The sequence below is a fragment of the Micromys minutus genome, assembly GCF_963924665.1.
Source record: "Micromys minutus genome assembly, chromosome: 10".
NCBI classification, from domain to species: domain Eukaryota; kingdom Metazoa; phylum Chordata; class Mammalia; order Rodentia; family Muridae; genus Micromys; species Micromys minutus.
In genome coordinates, this window is record NC_137979.1 from 43,954,950 (window position 1) to 43,975,982 (window position 21,033).

The 21,033-nt window shown below is 49.8% G+C and overlaps 1 protein-coding gene across 1 annotated transcript; it reads right to left on the reverse strand.

The window, feature by feature from the left end:
• Positions 1-1,553: 1,553 nt before the first annotated feature.
• On the reverse strand, positions 1,554-15,832 carry TBX21 (T-box transcription factor 21; the record flags this gene model as incomplete). Its single annotated transcript, XM_080923858.1, has 6 exons — positions 15,178-15,832; positions 3,788-3,942; positions 3,334-3,455; positions 2,510-2,668; positions 2,328-2,389; positions 1,554-2,157 (listed from the first exon to the last, which is right to left on the reverse strand). Exons 1-6 carry the CDS (start codon positions 15,663-15,665, stop codon positions 1,554-1,556), a joined length of 1,590 nt encoding a protein of 529 aa, XP_080779984.1. The 5' UTR covers positions 15,666-15,832.
• Between the last annotated feature and the right edge of the window lie 5,201 nt (positions 15,833-21,033).

Below are 21,033 nucleotides of genomic sequence, written 5' to 3' on the forward strand. Positions count from 1 at the left end.
TCTTGTTTGTTTGTTTGTTTATGACAGGGTTTTATTACACACACACACACACACACACACCTACTGCATAGCCCTAGCTGTCCTCAAACTCACCATTTGGACCAGGCTGGCCTTGAACTCACAGAGTTATTGCCTCTGGGATTAAAGGTGTCACCATGTTCAACACACCCAGGCTTTATGAACTACTGAGGGTCAACTTCAGTACTCCATTTGCCCGATTCTCTGTAGGCTCACCCTTCCTGATCACCCCATGGAAAGCCCTATTCACCCAAGCGCTCATAAGGGGACTATTAGACCTTGTTATTAAATGTGAGTTGTTAAGGATCACCCAGTGTTTAAGACTCCAATGTGAATCTCCAGTTGTGGCATCTTGTCCATGGCAAATGCTGGGCCAAATATTAATGGTTCCCACTTTTTTTTTTTTTTTACTTGCACTGCCAAGATTGAGTGGCTGGGTGGCACCGTGGTCTCTGGGAAGGGGAGAGAAGGTATGACCATTGTGGAAGCTGTGCGGGGTTTGGGGAGTGTTGAGATGTAAGGATAAATCAAGAGTCCAGGCTTCCTGAGCTCTACCCCACCCAGCCTGGTCCTAACTTTGCTCCCACACTGCCTCCCTCCAAGGCCAGGGTTCTGAGCAGGCAACATGGGCTGAGGGGCTCTTTGGTCACAATAAACCTTGAGTCACACGGCTGGCACGAACCATCAGCTGGAGTGCTGAGGACAAAACAAACTCCTAAGTGGGGTCACTTTAGGTTCCTAAGAGTTATCCCCCAAATCAAGAGCCCACAGAACAACTTTGCTAGATCAGCAAACCGTAATCTGCACACTCCTCCCACCCACCGGCCATGGAAGCAGGACACGCTTACCACTTCCGTGTTTATTTTCAGAAAGTGATGCGAAACAGAAGAAATACATCCAGACACCACTCTCTCTACAATAAATAGCCTCCCCTCCCCGAGAAATAAAAAACAAGCGTGCTTATACACACTGGTTCAAAGTGACCTCGCCTGGTGAGATGAGCACCCCTCAAACCCTCCCTCTGCAGCTACTCTCCTGCCTCCTTGCAGGTGACCCCACCCACCTGTGTGACCTGTCTTCTCCCCGTCTGTATGGCTGGCTGTTATAAAAATGTGCGTATCTTTGCTTTCAGGCCAGAGATTAACACAGGTGTTAGACCAACATTTGAAAGTTACTGGGCAGGGGAAGAGAGCTGATCTCAGTCCCGGACCCCCCTCCCTGACCCCTCCACCTTGCCGGAAGCCATGAAGTCCCTCTGGGTCCAAAACTTTCTGGAGGCCATTCTCCATTCTCCATGGAGCCAAGGTCAGAAGCAGCACCAGGTACATGACTGTAGTTCAGGCAGAGGAAGGGGCAGGGGACACTCCTGTCATATTCCCTTGTGAACCAGGAAACAAGCGAACCCCAGAATCCTTCTTGCCCTTCTTCTTCCCCAACCAATCTCTATACAGGGAAGGGGTGTCGAGAGCTCAGGGCTCCCTGCTCCATGTCTCTTTCCTAGGTTAGTCGGCACCTTCCAGTGTAGCGACATTTTCTCAGTTGGGAAAATAGTTATAAAACTGGCCTTCAGTTTCCTTATCAAAAGGAGAAGGGGCCCCAGCGGGAGAGGAGCTGTCACCACTGGAAGGATAAGGGGATATCCTCCTCCTCTTAGTGTCTCCTTCGCCTAGTCCTGAGTCGCTGGGCTCTGGCTGGAGGGAGGTGACCTCAGTCCACAGCGAGGGGGAGCCCTGTTCATCTGAGGATCCTAGGCCGGGGTCCATGGGCAGAGTTCGCATGGGACGGAACCAGCCAGCTGGGCTCATCTTAGGAGGGTACTGAGGGGCCACGGGCCAGCCAGCTCCAGGTGCCAGGACATCTTGGCCCCGGTAGTAAGGTACAGCAGGCCCAGGGGCAGAGGGTAGGAATGCGGGCTTCATGCTTACTGCTCGGAACTCCGCTTCATAACTGTGTTCCCGAGGTGTCCCCAGCCAGTAAGGCTGTGAGACCATATCTTTGGGCTGGCCTGGAAGATCGGGGTAGAAACGGCTGGGAACGGGATACTGGTTGGATAGAAGAGGAGAGTAGGGGTCTCCCCCAAGCAGTTGACAGTTGGGTCCTGGTGGCGAGGGGACACTCGTATCAACAGATGCATACATGCTAAAATAAAATAAAAACAGTGAATGAGACACCAAGCCACAAGTGGCTCTTCCCTCCCCTGTTTCTCTGCGTGGCCCCCAGACCCCCAAAGCAGAGACAGGACATGTTGAACGCTGAACTACAGTCCTGTCTCAGAAAGACCAAAGGGGATATGAATCCAGAACACTTACGATTCAAAGTTCTCCCGGAATCCTTTGGCAAAGGGGTTGTTGTCAATTTTCAGCTGAGTGATCTAGAGAGGGGAAATAGAGTTCCCTGGGTCTGTGACTCAGGGATTCCATCCCTCCCTGCAAGAAGTCTGTCCACCCTCCTGCAGACACCGTCCCTAGGCTTCCAGCACCCCAGCCCTCACCTCTGCGTTCTGGTAGGCAGTCACTGCGATGAACTGGGTCTCTTGGAAAGTAAAGATGTGAGTGTTTGACGCACTGCAGGCAGCCTCTGGCTCTCCATCATTCACCTCCACGATGTGTAGCCGGGGCTGGTATTTGTGGAGGGACTGCAGGACGATCATCTGGAGAGAGAGCCAGGTGGTGACAGGGTCACAGAAGGAGCCAGAAGGTCCTCCCTACCTCTGGATGCATTCACCTACCAGTATCTACTCTCCCTACAGTGGGACTAGAAAGGATGCCTGAGTATATCTTGTGGCTTCACCCACCCTACCACCATGAAACTTCTCCTAAGCATCCCTACTTGGAATTCACCAAGTAGGCTGGCCGGCCAGTGAGCCCAAGGGGTCCCCCTGTCTTCCCCATCCCCACCAGTGTTTAAATGACTGGTTCATTCCATTACAGCCAGTTTTTCTTTTCTTTTTTAACTTAGGCTCTAGGGGTGAAACTCAGGTCCTTGTCTTCTCAAGGCAAAAAGAAAAGGAGCTGGGGCATAGAGCAGCCCAACTGCTCTGTTAGTAGCTTGTTTGTCTAGTCTGGTGTGATATCTAGAGCCACATGGGCAGGCATGGTGGCACATTCCTGTGATCTCAGCACTTAGGGCAGAAGGGCCAGAAGTTCAAGGTTATCCTTGGCTATGTAGGGAAGAGAGGGGAAAAGGAGAGGACAGGACAGGAGAGGAGAGGAGAGAAGAGGAGAGGAGGCTCCAGTACAAAGTAGGTCTTAGGAAGTGTCGGGGGTTGGGGGGGTGGATCTCAGAAGCAGAGGCAGGTGGGGCTGACAGTCTTACCTGGGTCACATTGTTGGAAGCCCCTTTGTTGTTGGTGAGCTTTAATTTCCCAAATGAAACTTCCTGGCGCATCCAGTGGGCTCCGGTGTTGGGGGAGTCTGGGTGGACATACAAGCGGTTCCCTGCGGACAGTTAACCTTATTGTTAAGTACCAAACAGACTCTGGAGATGTTGGATTTTTTCTGTTCTGGGAGGACCATGAGAAAGATGCAGGGGAGGGGACAGGCAGGCTGAGCAGGGGCAGATGAGGCAGAGAAGTAAGCAGTGAGTCCCCCCCACCCCCCGCCCTCAGTTGAATGACATTAGAGAAGAGGTAACAAGCCAGAAAGGGTGAGATGGGTGTATAGGTTATAGGACTCAGTCTTTCACATCAGGGGCAAGGGCTTGAGTAATCCACCAGGGGGCGCCCAGTCTGGAGAAAAAGCATGCCCACCACTCCCAAAGTGTGCCGTACCTGGCATACTGCCTTCTGCCTTCCCACACTGCACCCATTTGCCACTCTGGTACCTCCAGTGGTGCTGGTCCACCAAGACCACATCCACAAACATCCTGTAATGGCTTGTGGGCTCCAGCCCCGCCACAGTGAAGGACAGGAATGGGAACATTCGCCTGTGGGGAACAGAGAAGTTCCTGGGTCCATCAGCCAGAGCTCAGTGGCAGTCACCAGTGTACACGCGTCGGGCTGCAGCCAGCCTCCACCGGTCCTCAAGAGCCAACTGCCAAGTGTGCCAGAAGGCAGTTAGCTTGCCGGTTATTAAATATAGATGTGACAGAACATTAATTTGTAGGGCTGAAGAGATGGTTCAGCGTTAAGAGCTCTTCCAGGGGGACTGAGTTCAGTTCTCAGCACCCACATCAGGTGTCTTACAATAGGATGTAACTCCAGCTTCGAGCTGATCCAATGCCCCTGGCCTGCACTGCCATCCACACATGCATGAACACACACACACACACACACACACACACACTAATACATCTTTTTTAAAAAGCTGAATTGTACTAGCCACTGTGGTAAGACACTGATAGCAGAGGCGGGGAGAATTTCTGTGTTTGAGGCCAGCCTGGTCTATAAAAGCAGGTCTCAGGACAGCCAGAGCAACACAGAAAAACCCTGTCTTGAAAAACAAAATAGGGCTGAAAAAATGGCTCAGCAATTAAGAGCACTGACTGCTCTTCTAGAGGTCCTGAGTTCAATTCCCAGCAACCACATGGTGGCTCAAAACCATCTGCAATGAGATCTGATGACCACTTCTGGTGTGTCTGAAGATAGCTACAGTGTACTCATATATATAAAATAAATAAATCTTTAAAAAAAAAGAAAGAAAACAGAATTAAATTGTCCACACTTAACAATTAAATACGTTCTACTAAAAGCCAAGGTACACAGGACTCGGGAGTCTCTTTTCTGTGTTTTACCATGTTGTACTGTGGCCTGAGTCTGAGGTTATTTGTGTCTATTGCATGAGGTAGTTGAAGAATGGAAAAGGGCTACTGTGTATTGCTCCCCAACTCTGTGTTCAACCTTGTCATGTTGTCAACTCAGGATCAGCTACAGGGCATCAGCAGACACAATAAATCCGTGCCTACCCCTTTGTGGAGCTGTTGATTAAACCTAAGGCTCAATGTATGACAGGCAAGCTCTCTACCACTGAGCCACATCCCAGCCTGTAGACTTTTGACAACGCTTTCCTCTCAAAAGATTAGTTACTAGATATTTATCTGGAAACCACTGTCTCTAACATTAGTATGCTTCCTGCGTGGGCCAAAGGCACCAGGCAACCCTTTAAAGAGAGCCCCAGAAGGTGGGTGTGTCTGAGCTCCATATCTCCACCGTAACTCTCCAGCTCTGCAACACACTCCTGCCCCGTGGCATTCACTGACAGGCTCTCCCTGTCCCCCACTCCAGACACAACACCGATAGTATGAGCCGTCCCAAGCCTGGGCCTTCAGAGACTCATTGGACACCCCAGGAGTCCTGAAGGCTCTAATTCTTGCACTTAGTCTTGGGTCCCAGGAAAAGCAGAAGTCGGTGGGTCAGGTCCTGCATGGTCAGCCTTCATTCTAAAGTCAAAGCATCAGAAAAGGGAGCTCTCTCCTGCAATGGCCTCCCCACCACTTCCACCATCTCCGCCCCCATTATCATGATCATTTCAACCACCACCTCTGTATCACAACCACCATCACTCTACCGCTATCTCCACCATCACGATGACACTGTCTTCACCAGTACAACCTCCAGGGTCGGTACTGTCGCTTCCACAATCATCACCGTTGCCACTCCGTGATTACAGCCACTGTCTCCCCAGACACCACCTCCACCATCTCTCCAGACACCACCGCCACCATCTTCATCACCTCCACCATCATCAACTCCAGACAATACCTCCATCAAAGCCACTACGCCCACCCTCACTCCGGCTATGTCTCCATCATAGCCACCATCACTCCGGCCACCACACCCACCTTCTCTATCATAGTTACAGCCACTGACTCACACCTGCCAACACAGTCACTACCTTCATGCTCACCATCACTACCACCAAGTCACAGCCATCCTGTTACCAAGTGCTGCCATCCTCATCTCTTCTGTCCACAACCAGCCTCAGCCTTCACCACCACAACCAGCCTCAGCCTTCTCCAGTATCAATGCCTGGTACTGTTAGGGATCCACCCAAGACTTATGCTACCAACTAAGCTACATCCCTAGCCCAAGAACTAAGTATTGAAAACCCAAGGTGGGGAGAATATTTTCAGCCCGTTTCTCTTGCCAGCTCATTGTCAGCCACTTGGATCATAGCTTCTGAAGCTGGAGCACTTATTACTCTTCTGGGGGATCGGGGTTTGGTTCCCAGAACCACACCAGGCAGCTCACGAGTTGTTTGTAACTCCAGTTCCAGGGGATTCAACAGGCCCTGCCCCACACAGGAACCTGCACGCATGCTGTGCACATAAAAGCACAAAAGCACGCATACACGTTGATAAAAATAAACTTAAGAATTAGGGAGCTGGGTGTGGTGTACATGTCATCGTCATCATCATTATCACTTGTTGCTTTTTTTTTAAAAAAAAATTATTTATTGTGTATAAAAAATCATCGCCGTCTTCAGACACACCAGAAGAGGGCATCAGATCCCATTACAGATGGTTGTGAGCCACCATGTGGTTGCTGGGAATTGAACTCAGGAAGAGCAGTCAGTGTTCTTAACCACTACTTGCTGCTTTAAAAAAAAAAAAAAAAAAAACATTTTAAGACTTGTTTTTATTTTATTTAATTTCATGTATGATTGCTCTGCTGCATGTACACCTGTGTGCCAGAAGAGGGCATCAGATCCATTTATAGGTGGTCATGAGCCACCATGTGGTTGCTGGGATTGAACCCCAGACCCCTTGGAAGAGCAGCCAGCTAGTACTCTTGATCATGAGACATCTCTCTAGCCCTGTGTGTTTTTCAAGACAAGGGTTCTCCGTGTAGCCCTGGCTGTCCTGGAACTTGTTATGCAGACCAGGCTGGCCCCAGACCACAGAGATCCACCTGCTGTGCCTGGCTTGGAACTTGTCTTTAATCCCAGCACTCAACAGGAAAAGACAAGTGGAGCTCTGTGAGTCTGAGGCCAGCCTGGCCTACATACGGAGTTCTAAGAGACTGAGAGCTCCGGAACAGGGAGGCTCTTTGTGGCTGAAGAGATGGCTCTGCCTCTCCGGTCAACCTGAGTTTGATCCTCCGCACCTACGTGATGGCCTACGACTACCTGTAAGACCAGTTCCAGGGATTCCCACATGCTGTGTTGGTCTCAGCAGGCACTGGTACTCACGTGGTGCACGTGCATGCTTGCATGAAGACATAACATTCAAACACACTAAAGACAAAACAAAAAAACATAGTTTCTTATCTAGTGACCAGGTCTCATTCATATTTTGTATTCTAAAGGAACAGAATAGCATTACCTTTCTGGGTGGTGCTAAGTATAGAACCCAGGGCCTCGGGTATGCTAGGTGAGGGCCCTGCAACTAAGCCATATCCCCAGCCTCTCGCCATGTTTATCCATCCTCTGCTTATGCACAAGCCAGTTCATCAAGCCAGTCCCTGGAGATATAAATGTCTTGAAACTTTACACCTGAAGATACTGACGCTTATGGATGGATTGATGAACACCCCCATGCTATGGATTCTGTCTGTCTGTCCTACCTTTTGTCCCGATAATGGGTGGCAAGCGATACAGGAAGATTGTGAGTGAAAGGTGAAGGAAAGAGGGTCTTAGTTTCACTTTTAAAGATGGTGAGATGTTGCGCAATCATGAAGACTTGAATACCCAATACCCACACTGAAGAGGAGGAAGAGGAAGAGGCAGCCTGATGTGGCGGCACAGACAATCTCAGAACTAGAGACATTTAGATTCTCGTGGTTTGCCAAACAGCCTAGCCTACTTGGTAGACTCTTAGCTAATGAGAGACCCCGTCTCAAAAAATAATAACACATAAGCCAAGCATGCTAGTGCATGCCTTTAATCCCAGAATTTGGGAGGCAGAGGCAGATCACTGTGAGTTTGAGGTCAGCCTGAAGTTCCAGGACATCCAGGGCATCTAGAGATTCTGTTGGGGGGGGGGGTTCCTGAGAATTGACTTGCTAGGTTAACAATGGCCTTCACACAGATGTGCATACCTGTACGTGTATGTGCGTTCCAGGCCAGACAAGGCTACACAGTGAGACCTTGTCTCCAAAAACAAATCAATGACTAGTTTGAGACATCAATCAACTTGAAGCTGGCTGTGTCTTCTTCAGAGCAGGTGAAGAAGAACTAGGCTTTTCTGGGTAGCCATTTTCAAGTGATTTTGAGATTCTAATCCATGGGTCCAGACTCAAGATGAGGAGGAAGAGTTCTCTTGAAACAAATGTTTTGTAAAGATCTGAAAAGTTACACTAGGATGGTAACCTAGTATAAGAGTGCGTGCTTGGGGTCTGGAGAGGTGACTCTGGGTTAAGAGCATTGGCTGCTCTTCCAGAGGATCCAAGTTCTATTCTCAGCACCCATATGGCAACTCACAACTGTCTGTAGCTCCTGTTTCAGGGGATCTGACACCTTGATACAGACACACATGCTGGTAAAACATCGATGTACATAAAAATAAATAAAATATTTTAAAAAAGATTGATTGCGGGGGAGGGAATAACATTTGAAATGTAAATACAGAGTATTCAATAAAATAATTTTTTTAAAAAAGATTGATCACTAGCATCTGTGAGACTTTGAGTTCAATATAGCACCATCACCACCACCAACAAAAAACTCCACGGTGGAGAGGTGGCTCAGCGACTAAATGCATTTGTTTCGGGAGCTGGAGAGATGGCACACCGGTTAAGAGCACTGGCTGCTCTTCTAAAAGGATCCCGGGTTCAATTCTAGCACCTGCATGGCAGCTCACAACTGTCTGTAACTACTGTTCCAAGGCATGCAACACTCACACAGACATACATGTAGGCAAAACACCAATGTACATAAAATAAATGATTTTTTTTGGGTCCAATACCCAGAGCCTACACAGTGGCTCACAACTCTCTGTAACGCTGATTCAACATCATCTTCTGACCTCTGAGGTCATGCATGTGGTGCACAGACAGACATACATTTGAGCAAAACATTCATGCATTAGATGGTTAATTATTAAACATTCAATTTTATAATTATAAAACAAATTATTTGATCTACAAATAAAATAAATCTAAGTAAAAAGTCTGAAAGGCATTGTCTGGCATCAATGGGGGAAGAGGCCTTTGGTCCAGTGAAGGCGTGTTAATACCAAGGCAACTGAGGTGGAGAGGGTGGTTGGAGAGGGAGCACCTTCATGGAAGCAAGGGGAGAGGGAGGGAGGATGGGAGTGGGGGGATAACATTTCAAATGTAAATATAGAGAATATCCAATTTTTTAAAAAAAGTCCGAAAGGTTAATGGGATATAGTGGCTTACCTTATAATCCTTGCACCTAGCCTGAGGCAAAACGTGTGCTGGACATTCAAAATCACAAGGAGCTCCAGGATAGCCCACAGTGAGCCTCTGTCTTACTCCCCCCCCAAAAAGGCTAAAGAGATGGTTCAGTGGTTAAAAATGCCTCCTGCTCTTACAGAGGACCTGTGCTTGATTCCTATATAGTCTCCTAACCACCTATAGAATTCCAGTTCCAGGAGCTCTGACCTCCAACCTCTATAGACTCCTCTATATGCATAGTATATACATAACACACCCACACACATATACTCATAAAAACATACTTAAAATCTAAAATAATAAGTAAAGAAAATCAATTAAAATTTGTGATAGTTGGGAAGATACAGAAAAGACACCGAGGCGCCGTGGCACTACCTCCCATGAAGCGGGAACGGCCTTCGCCACTGGCACGCCACATAACCAAATGCATCTGCAAACTGAGCTACTTAACAACTCTCCCCAAAGTTATCTTAATTATAATAATCAACCAATCACAGCCAGAAAAGTAGGGATTACCAGCAATTAGTACCCACCCACACGCCCACAGGGACCGGCCTCTCCTTCCTACTGAGAAAGTCTTTGGTCCCATGGTTCTGTGCACGGAAACACTGCCTCGGCCTGCATACAGCGCTCCTGGTTGCACAAAGGAGACTCCTGTTTGCTCATTTGTTTGTTTTTAAGGTATTATATCTAATAGAAAGGTGGTGGCACACGCCTTTAGTCCCAGCACTCAAGAGGCAGAGGCAGGCAGATGTCGGAGTTTAAGACCACCCTGGTCTACAGAGTTCCAGGACAGCCAGGGCTATTCAGAGAAATCTTGTTTCAAAATCCCTGTCCCCTTCAAGGGGGTGGAAAGACCAAAGGGGGGGACAAATACTACATTTTATTATTTTTATTTTGTAGGTGTGTATGTCTGTGTGTTGGGGTAACCTACTACTCCCCAGGGGCTTGTGGAAGGATCTGAACTCAGTTTGTCAGGATTAGCAGGACACACCCTTACTCCTGAGCCACCCTCTCTGACTCACCTCTAACTCTTTTTATTCTCAGTTTCCCTCTCTGAGCCCCACTTGAAACACCCTCCTCAGACATCACCCTGCTCTCCACTCAGAACCAAAAGCCTCACTACCAGGGATCCACACTAGTGGGTGAGCCCAGGGTGGGTGGGAGAGGAGGGACCAGGGACAGACTGAGTCAGCCCAGGACCCACGGCTGAGGGGCTGTGGCTAGGTCTGGGATGGAAGAATTTTTCAAAAAGAAAGAAGGCCGTGGGTGATGTTGTGGTGACTTGCAGGTCACTGAAACCCACAGAGGAACAGGCCAGCCTGCCAAAGGACTGAGAGAACTCTGCTCTGAGCCCAAAACTCTACAGCAAAGGAAACAGCCCAGGACCTCCAAGATCTCGAGAGTTCAAACTGAGAAGATGCAGAGGCTGCAGGGCTTGGTAGGAATGAAGACAGTGGCGGTGGCCTGTCTTCTTTCCAGGATGGGACCCCTGGGATCTGACCTGAAGAGAGGCATCAAAGGAAATGATGGGGAGTCACTGTCCCATCCAACAGGGACCCTACATCATGCAGTGTGGCCTTAGAATCCAAAATGTGAGGATTGCCTCCAAACCAGAGAGACACACATGCAACACAGATACACCACACACACACACACACACACACACACACACACACACACACACAGAGGATGATAGAACACTCTTATGAAACACTCAGAAGACATTTGGGAATTTCTTTTTCAGGTTTGCTAATCGTATTTTTAAAATTGTTTACTTATTCATGTGTATGTGTGTATGTCTGTGTTGCATGTACGCATGCACGAATGCATGTATGTCCGTGTCGATAAAGAAGACAGAGGACAACCTGAGATATCATTTCTCTGGCACTACCTGCCTGCCTGCCTGTCTGCCTGTCTGCCTGTCTGCCTATCTGCCTGCCTATCTGCCTATCTATCTACCTATCTACCTACCTATCTATCATCTATCTATCTATCTATCTATCTATCTATCTATCTATCTATAACAAAAGAGTCGTTCATCGTTATAAACATCTCTGATTGTTCTAGGGTGGCTGTCCAGGGATGACAAACACCACCACGGACTGGCTAATTGGCTAATTTTCTTTTCCTCTTGATTTTTGTTTCTGTTTTGTTTGTTTTTTGAAGTGTTTCTCTGTGTAGCCCTTGCTGTCCTGGAACTCACTTTGTAGACCTGGCCTCAAACTTACAGAGGTCCACCCACCTGCCTCTGCCTCCTGAATGTCACAAGTCCTCATGTAAGCAAGCAAGCATGTCACTGACTGAGCCATCTCTCCATCCCTGGTTGGCCTTTCGTTTGTTTCGTTGTTGTTATTGTTTTCTTACTTTTACCTTTTTTCCCTAGATGGTGGAGGTGATGGGCCATACACACATGTCACAGTGTGTGTTTGGAATTCAGAGAACAATCTATGGGAGTGGGTTCTCTCCTTCAACCATTTGGGCCCTGACAATCAAACCCGCAGGGCAATCAAACCCAGGTTGTCAAGTGTAGCAGCAAGTGCCTTTACCTACTGAGCCACTTTTACCAGCCTACTATTTTTTTAAATTCCATTTTCAAGCCAAGCATGGTTACAGTGCAAGCTTGTAATCCCAGAAGTCCAGAGGGTGACGCAGTTGGGTTGAGAATCGCAGGCTAGCCTGGGATACAAGAATAAAGATCTTGTCTCGGCCAAACCAAACAACCAAAATTAATTTTCAGAGAAACATAAAGATTCAAAACAGGAAGATCACCAACTGCGGGCCAGTTTTGATTGCATGACAAGAGACTATCTCAAAATGCCCACACATGGCAAATGCCTTTAATAGCAACACTCAGAAGCCAGGAACAAACAGGTATCCATAGACTCGAGGTCAGCCCCGTCTACACAGTGAGTTCCAGCCAGTGAGCCAGAGTGATGAGACCCTGACTCAAAAAGGAAACAAACACCAAACAACATAGCTCACAACAAAAAGGCCAGACTAAGGCTGGTGGCTCAGTGGTTAAGAGCACTGACTGCTCTTCCAGAGGTCCTGAGTTCAATTCCCAGCAACCACATGGTGGCTCACAACCATCTGCAATGAGATCTGATGCCCTCTTCTGGTGTGTCTGAAGACAACTACAGTGTACTCACATACATTAAAAAAAAAAAAAAAAAAAAAAAAAAAAAAAAAAAAAAAAAAAAAAAGACCAGACCAATACTGAACAGTTTTGAAGTCAAATCTGATATGTTTTCTACTTTTATATTTTTTTATTTTTGGTTTTTTGGTTTGTTTGTTTGATTGATGTTTCCAAGACAGAATTTCTCTGTGTAGCTCAGGCTGTCCTGGAACTCACCTTTTAGACCAAGCTGGCCTTGAACTCACAGAGTTCTGCCTGCCACTACCTCTTGTGTGCTGGGATTGGATGTGCCATCATGCCTGGCCTTTTATTTTTATATAGTGTGGTTTGTTGAAATAAAAAGTTAGTTAAGGATGTGCCTCAGTAGCAGAGTGTCTGTGTGCGCTAAGATACTTATAACCCTGGCACTGGGGAGGCAGAGGTAGGAGGACCTGGAGCTCAAAGGAAGCCTTTGCTACATAGCAAAGAGAAAGAAAGGGGGAGGACTTACTATGTAGCACAGGCTAGTTTCCAATTATGGGTGTCACAGGCATGCATTACCACAGCTGGCTTTAAAACAAACAAACAAACAAACAAACAAACATGTCTACCATACATTAGGCCCCCCAGGTTCCAATTGCAGCACTCAAGCAAAAAGAGAGAAATGAAAAGGCCTGGATCAAAGTAGTATCCAAAGTATACTTTGGATATAGTAGAGAGAACAAAAGTAGTCACGGGAAAAATATCCGGTAGGCACACACAGGAAAGAAGGCCACAGAGTCAGGCCGGTGATACAGTTATTGTGTCTCTCCAAATGCTTCCCCTAGCAGCTACAGACAGGCAGGCCCCAGCCCAGCTCAGCCATCACTGAGGTTGTGGCTGATGTTCTCTCTGACTGGAGAAGCTGAGGTCTGACAAGGCATCGAGAAGACTGGCTAGGCCTCAGGATGAGAGGGCCTCCTGTTGCTAACACACTAGAAAGCACCATGGTTAGAGGCCCCACCTTGTCCGCCTCAGGACAGAGCATAGGACACTAGTTATCCCAGCAACTCAGTGTTCGTGGGTACAAAATGAGGAGAAGGCCAGGCAGGGGCTCGCCATGAAATAATGGAAGCGAAAGCACATGGGTGCATCATGAGGGCTCTCAGACGGTTGTAGGTGGCTGTGGAGACTGGAGAAAGAGGAGCAGACAGCTGCCATCTGAGGCCTGGTGCCAGCTGTGGAACCTCAGAAGAGTCCCTTGCTGTCTCTGGGTCTGGTTCTCTCTCTATGCAGTGAGAGACAGGAACTTCTAGATCCTTCCAGTTCAGACATACTCTAGGACCAGAAACCTGGCCAGCGCCAGAGACACTCAGAGAAGGGTTGGGAGAGCAGAGGAAAATGCTCAGAAGTCTCCAGGGATGGAGGGTGAGGCAAAACCAATCAAATGGCTTGTCAGCTCATCCCCGTGATAAAGAACCACTCAGCAGCTTGAAACCAGTGGCAGTTAGCAGCTAACAGCCCCGTCCCATGTCATCTGGAGGGAATATACTCTAGAAATCCTCCTGGGACCCAGCAAGAGTTTTTGTGATTCCCTCCCAGAAACCCTTGAAATCTCTCCGTTACCTCTTGAGTCTCCATTCTGACACCCACATCCAAACTCACTAATGGCAAAGTCCTGGCTGGCCCCCATTGAAAAAGGTAGATGCTTCTACCCATAAGATACACAGGGTCCACTCAGGGTGTTGCATACTAAAAGACCCCTATCAAACTGAAAGTTTCTTTCTCTCTCTAGCAAAGAGACTCCATCCGGAAGCAGCAGGGCTGAGCCACAAACCATACTACTAATGCAACAGCCTTAGGGGAGCCCCCCTCCATCTTCTCCCAGGCTGGACTGGTGAATATCTGGGTGAGGAAGTGGACATATTTTTAGGGACTAGCCTCAAAGGGCACAGTACAAGACTGGACACCAGCTGTGACTGGTCTTGAACTTGGCACGTTCAGGCCCTGGGTATTTGTGCCTCTATAAGTTTTTGCTGCTTTCCACCGCACAACCCACACAGACACACACAGAGACACACACACACACCTCTCTCTCTCTCTCTCTCTCTCTCTCTCTCTCTCTCTCTCTCTCTCTGGACATATGATCTCAAAGAAAGACCGGAAAAGAAACTTGGCGACCGCTTCTCCCTGTCACCAAATCCCAGTCTGCTCCTCCTTCCCCCATACACCAAAGCTACCCTAAGCACAGCAAGTAGCAAAGGACCAGGCACACTGAGATCTCAAAAATATTCTGCCCCCAACACTTCAATTTCCCATACACAAGGACTGAGAGGAGGCCAGCAGGTCCCTAACACACGCTCCTGGCTACCCACTGTGATCTCAGATTGAGGCAAGGAGCAAGTTTGCCCGTTCCCCCCACCCCCACCCCCAAACCCTTCCCAGCCATCCTGGCTAACTCTTGGTGAAGCGAGAGTCATCCTCTCCACCGCACCAAAGTAACTTCTAATTGCGCCCACAGCATCATCTCTGTCCCGCTAACGGTTAGTGTGGTACCCTCAGCACCCGCGGCTCTCTGGAGCTTTTAGTGTCCTCCCCGGTCTCCTAAAACTACGAAGACTCGGCAACCTGCAGCTCCGAATTTTGATTTCGGAAAGAAAAAAAAAAAAAAAAAAAGAGTAAAGTCTTGTTCCGGCGGGCTACGGAGGTCAGACTCCCGCCGGCTCCGCCCTGCGAGCTCGCAGCGCTCGGCGCGGACCACACTCACCGTCCTTGCTTAGTGATGATCATCTCTGTCTGGTGCTGGTTAAACTTGGACCACAACAGGTGGTTGCTGAGCGCGACTCTCAGCTTCCCGGACACCTCCAACCCCGCGGGCAGTGCGTAGTCCTCGCGCGGCCCTGGGTAGAGCCCGGCGCGCGGGTCCGGGGCAGCGTAGCCATCCACGGGCGGGTAGCCCTCCGCACCCGCGGGAGGCGGGAAGGACTCGCCAGGCCCGGGGAAGCCAGCCGCCTGGGCCCGGGGCGGGTAGGCGTAGGCTCCTAGGAAGCGACCCGGCGCGGCAGGTACCAGGGCGCCCCCAGAGTAGGACGACCCCAGGCTGCTACCTGCGCGGCGATCGGTCGGGTCCTGTGCGCCCGGCTCGGGATAGAAGAAGCGATGCTGGTGGTCCGCTCCGGGCCCCCGGCCCTCGTCACTCGGCATCGGCTCGGTGCCGGTCAGCATGTCTCCGCAGCCCGGCTCCACGATGCCCATCCGAGGCGGGCTGGGCGCCTTCCCGCAGCCGTCGAAGAGACCCGAGGGTCCTTGGGGCTGGGGCGATGGGGGCGGGGCCGGGGACCAGTGGAACTCCACCCGAGTCGGGGTTGGGACGCCTGACTCTTGAGCCCGCGTTAGATAGGCGCGCGGCTGCTCCTGGGCTTTCTGCAGCCGGCCGCTGTCACTAGCGGCGCGGCGGCCTTTGCTGTGGCTTTATGAAGCTCCTTGGGTCCCCTCACCCCGCCACCTCGGCCCCGCCCCGCCTCGCCCCGCCCCCTCGTGGCTAAAACAGCTCGAATTCGCTTTTGGTGAAGACTGAAGCCCCCACCCCCATCCCCAAGTGGGGATCAGTAAGTCTCTTGTGGACCCGAATCTGGGAGAGAGTCAACCTCTGCAAGTTTCTCTCCCCAGGAAATCCCACCCGTCCTGGAAGGCACAGCGAAGGCCCTTTCCCCAGATGGGACCATCTGAGAGCATTCTCACACCTCTGGCAGACTCAGAGGTACTTAGATTATACGTATTCAACAGTTATTTGTTGCTGCCTCCCGTCTGTCCAGGCTTTGTGACTGCACTAAGTGTTTGCTTGCTGTCTCTTGACCCTCTACACACACACACACACACACACACACACACACACACGAACTACCCGCCCACCCACCCCGGAGCCGGAGGATGGTGCTTGTCCATTTAGCCCAGGACCAGACTTGGAAGCTGCTGGATAACAGGCTCCCAAAAAGTTTGCACCTAAAGCAGCCCACCGTAGGCTGGGCTGGCTGAATTGCTCCCACAAAAGCTCGTTCACGTGGTACAGCAGCCAGCTAAAGACACGGGAAGTAGCGCTTGGCTGTCAATGTTCAGAGTCCCAGGGCTGACTGTGTGTAGGACCTAGGTATGTCACTTCCTTTGCCTGAAAGTCCCTTAGGCCTGATGGGGTAGGCTGGGGAAATAAATATTCGTTTTGGGGGTGGGGGCTGTGTACCTCACACCAGCGGGTGTCTGTGTGCCTGTTTCCATTCTATTATAGAAGAAACAAAGTGGCTTACAGGTAAGTAGTCCAAGCTGGCTGACAGGGAGCCCAACGCCTGCTCTGATGGAGACAGACAGTCCTCCCTCTGCTGTTCTGTTCAGATAACTAAGGTAAGTCGTGCATTTTGAGAAGTATCCCTTACTTCCCAACTGAAAATGAATCCATTGGGAGTTTTCTTTTGAAATGAAAAGCATCCTTGGGGTCTGGGATGTAATTGTTGATAGAGTGCTTGCCTAGCATACACCAAGCCTCTGGTTCCATCCCCAGCTTTGTATAGATGAGGCATAGTGGCAGTGCCTGCTGTGATCCCAGCACTTGAGAGGGTTGGTAGAGGATCCGAAGTTTAAAGTCATCTTTCACTACAAGATGGGTTACATGGGATCCTAGCTCAAAAATAAGTAAATAAGAAGTTAAGCAACATTTAAAAGATACTTATTGGGGCTGGAGAGATGGCTCACTGGTTAAGAGCACTGACTGCCCTTCCAGAGGTCCTGAGTTCAATTCCCAGCAACCACATGGTGGCTCACAACCATCTGTAATGGGATCCAATAAATACCCTCTTCTGGTGAGTCTGAAGACAGCTACAGTGTACTCATATAAATAAAATAAACTGCATGTCTGTGTGGGTGTCTGTGCCATGCTACAGACATGTTCAGAGTTCAGAGGACAGCTATGTGGAGTCAGTCCTCTCCTTCCATCCTTATGTGGGTTCGGGTCATCAGGCTTGGACAACAAGTGCCTTTAACTGCTGAGCCATCCTGCTAGCTGGCCTCAGGACTGAAAACATCCTCTGTACAGAAAATCTAGGCAGTGAAGAAAAGCAAAGTTAGACAAATCGGTACTAACACCAGCTCCCCAAAGCAAAGTATTAACATTTTGAGAATACCCTTCCCTATGCCTCTACTGTATAGACCCCCTCTGTGTCCCTGCCTTTTGTACACACACACACACACACACACACCCCACAAATGTCTAATTTTACATAAACTTCACTGTCTGTTATCACGTAGTTTTTTGGTTTTTTTCTTCACTCAGCAAGGTGTACTGGATCTTTTTGCATATCAAATATATAAAGATTTACATCTTAAAGAATGCTCCAAAAAATACTTCAACACAGTTTTATTGGGTGAAAAGGGGGACTTCTTTCCCCCACCTCTGCCCCACCCTATTTCTCCCCTGGGGTGTGATCTCATCACTACCTTTCTGTCCCAGCCCAATAGGACTTCACCCATAGGGACCCAGGGGGACACTCTTCTCCCAACTAGAGCTGAACCGAAAGACAGGCTGCTGGGGGAAGGTGAAGCTAGGGACCCCAGGAGGCAGACATGACCCAGGGAAAGGTGGGGGTAGACAATCAGCACATCTCTTGAGAATGAGGCCTCGATACACTGACAGCACCAGAAACCGAGGTCTGGCCTCCTCCTCACGCCCTTGTCCCCTACCCCCCATGCCTTAGAACATAAAGGCTTTTATGGGTCCTTGGTCGAAATGAGGCACCATGGCTTGAAAGAAGGTGACCTTAGGACCCTTGGCTACCTGTTATGAAAAATAGATTTCTGAGATTCATTCAAATGACTGATTTCCCCAGGAGGTGAAAATTTTGAACACCGAGGACTCTTTGGGGGAACACTTTTGCTAAGTGTCCCACTGTGAAAGGCCAAATGGAGTCTTGTTTCTTAGCCTTTCCCTCCCTCATCTTCCATGCTGATCCTCAGGTTAAGTAAGCCATCTCCCTGCTTCAGAACAGAATGTTCTAAGCTCCCAACAGGCTCTTCAGAGCAGAAGGGATTATTACTATCATAGCTGGGTGGTTCTGAAAGCACATCTCTGAAAGGAGGGGTACCCGAGTATGGTCTCCCCATAACCCGATGGGTGGATAGAGCCTGCCTTATTAACCTCAGACTCCTCACTGCTCTCACCCCCAACTCCCTCTAATTTCTTCCACCCAAAAAAGAAAGTGCTTGTGAAAAGCGGGGGCTGAGTGGCCTTGGTGTCACCACTGCCAGTCCCGCCCCTCTGCCAGCTTGGGTGAGAAGAAGAACCCTGGCAGTAACACCTCCTCTTCCTGCTGCCACCTCTCCTCCTTCCCAGTCTCCAGGGCTGGAGAGGTGGGAAGCCAGGGTTGAGGAGAGGAGGCCCCTTGGGATCCCCTCTCTTCCCTGTGGCTGCTGCTCCCAGCCCCTCTCTCATTCTGCCTGCACGTGTTACCCACAGGCTTGCCCTGGGTAACATGGGAGACAGGATGCTTCAAAACTCACATGCCCGGCTAGCCACAGAGCTAGGGCAGAGGGTCTGAGGTAGATGACCAGCCCAGTGTTCTTTCCAGAAGTCAAGTAAATGAAAACTAGCCAAGGGACAGGGGCACGGCTTGGTAGTAGAGCAGGTATATATGCAAGGGCATACCTGATGTACCTGATGTGTGTGAGACTATAGTTCCATCCCCAGCACCACATAAAAGTTCTGATATCCTTTTAGAGAATATCTGGAAAACAGGGAGCAGGGAGAGACTGCCCCAAAGGCCTACGGGTGGGTCTAAGCTCTCCAACTTGATACTGGTTCTCCTCTCCCGGAGCTGTTCTACAAGTGTGCAAGACTTCTTTCACGTCTAAGACGCAGAGTGCCAGGGACTCTCTCCCAAGGCCACACAGCCCTGCCATCCCTCTAGCCTATCCCAGCAAGCTGACATGTGCATTTCTGGGACTTGTTCCTAGACATGCTGATTCTGGGACCCAACAGTGTCTTGAGTTAAGAACTTGAGGTGACAGTGGCCTTCCGGGATGTCTCACATCCCACTTCCAGGCTCCTCCCTCTTCTTCTCTGCTATCTCCAAGTTGGATGTGCCAGAAATTTGCAGCGCCAGGGAATGGTGGGCGAAGGACAACTGAAGCCACACTGCAGGCATTGCACATCCTGGTCAACACTCTAGGCCCAGATTTGTCCTACTTCTCACATGCATCAGTGGGCCTGGTCCTCTCCTGAACATGTGTGCAGGATCAAGGCCTCCATCTCAGGGTTGCAGTGAAGGACAGAAACAGAGTAAGGGGTGTGTAGGGCTGGTGGCCCGGAGCCCAGAACACCAGGAGCCAACTCTCTGCCTTTGGAACCACAGAGGCTAGAACAGTGACTGCATGAGGCCCGCGGAGGAAGGAGTCCCTGGCTCAGGATATGCTCATGAGAGATTCAGAGTCAAGAAACCTTAGCTGTGTGACTCAGTAAGAAAATCTCAGGTCCCAGAGGGGGAAAGCAAGGAAGGGGGATGCCCTTGAAAGCAAAGGCTTTGGGGTATCAAAGGCCTGACAGAGGGAAACAACATCTTCACAGGTGGCTTAGTGGGAACCCCCCAACTCCAGACCTCACTATCTGGGTGACCTAAGGCCATGTCCTGACAGCTCTGGCTTCCCTATCAGGGTCAGGGACTGTAAAGGCTGAGAGCCCTGCCCTAGGACAGGAAAGGAGTGGAGACTGTGCTGAATTTTATCCGCCTGTCTTTTGCTTCTAGCCGCCTGTATCTTCCCTTTCTTCCCTCTGGCTTAGTGAATCCTCTTCAGATGGCCCCTCATATTTATGTCACCTGGGGCCAGAAGAGAACTCCTTGTTCAGGCCTGCCTTCCTCCTGACCCCATACACCATTTCCTGAGGGTTGTAATAAACTAGGCCCTGGGGACTCTGAAAACTCAATTTAGAATCAGTCTCCTACCTCCGAGCTAGGTAAGGAACCATGCGCTCCAGACTTAGGCACTTTAGCCCACTTGTCCCCAGAGGCAGATTGGCAGCCCATAGGGTCCTGCACACACCGGTTACTCCCATGTACACAGACATGCCAATCACAGAGTCCCCCTCAGCTCCACTTCCAGGTCTTCCCACATCTCATTCTGTTATCCACTCACCCTGGAGCCCTCCCCAATCTGGGCCCAGACTGCCAGTCCTTCAGAGAACATAGCAAAGGCCATGGCCGGAACCATCGGCTTAGCAGGGAGGGGGCAGGGCAATGACCAGCACCTGGAGAGCACACCCCACCCCCCCAACAGTGACAGCTGCAAGAGGTCGGAATCCCCAGTAGCCAGTACCCAGGGCTTACTCCAAGGTCAAGGGCTTCAGGCTATCCTGTCTGGGTTGGGGGTTACCCTTTGTCAGTCTGAAAACCTCTTAAGATGGGTGACTTTTACTCTCTGGTCCTGGGCAACACCTCAGTCCCGAACTGCGGTCCTCTTTCCCTAACCTTTCCCATGCCTTTCCATCAGCTCGTCATCCCTAAGGAGGAGGGTCTCCTTAATGTTATCACCAGAGCAACTCTCTGAGTACAGGGACTGCCAGAGTACTGAGGGTGAGCACAAGCTT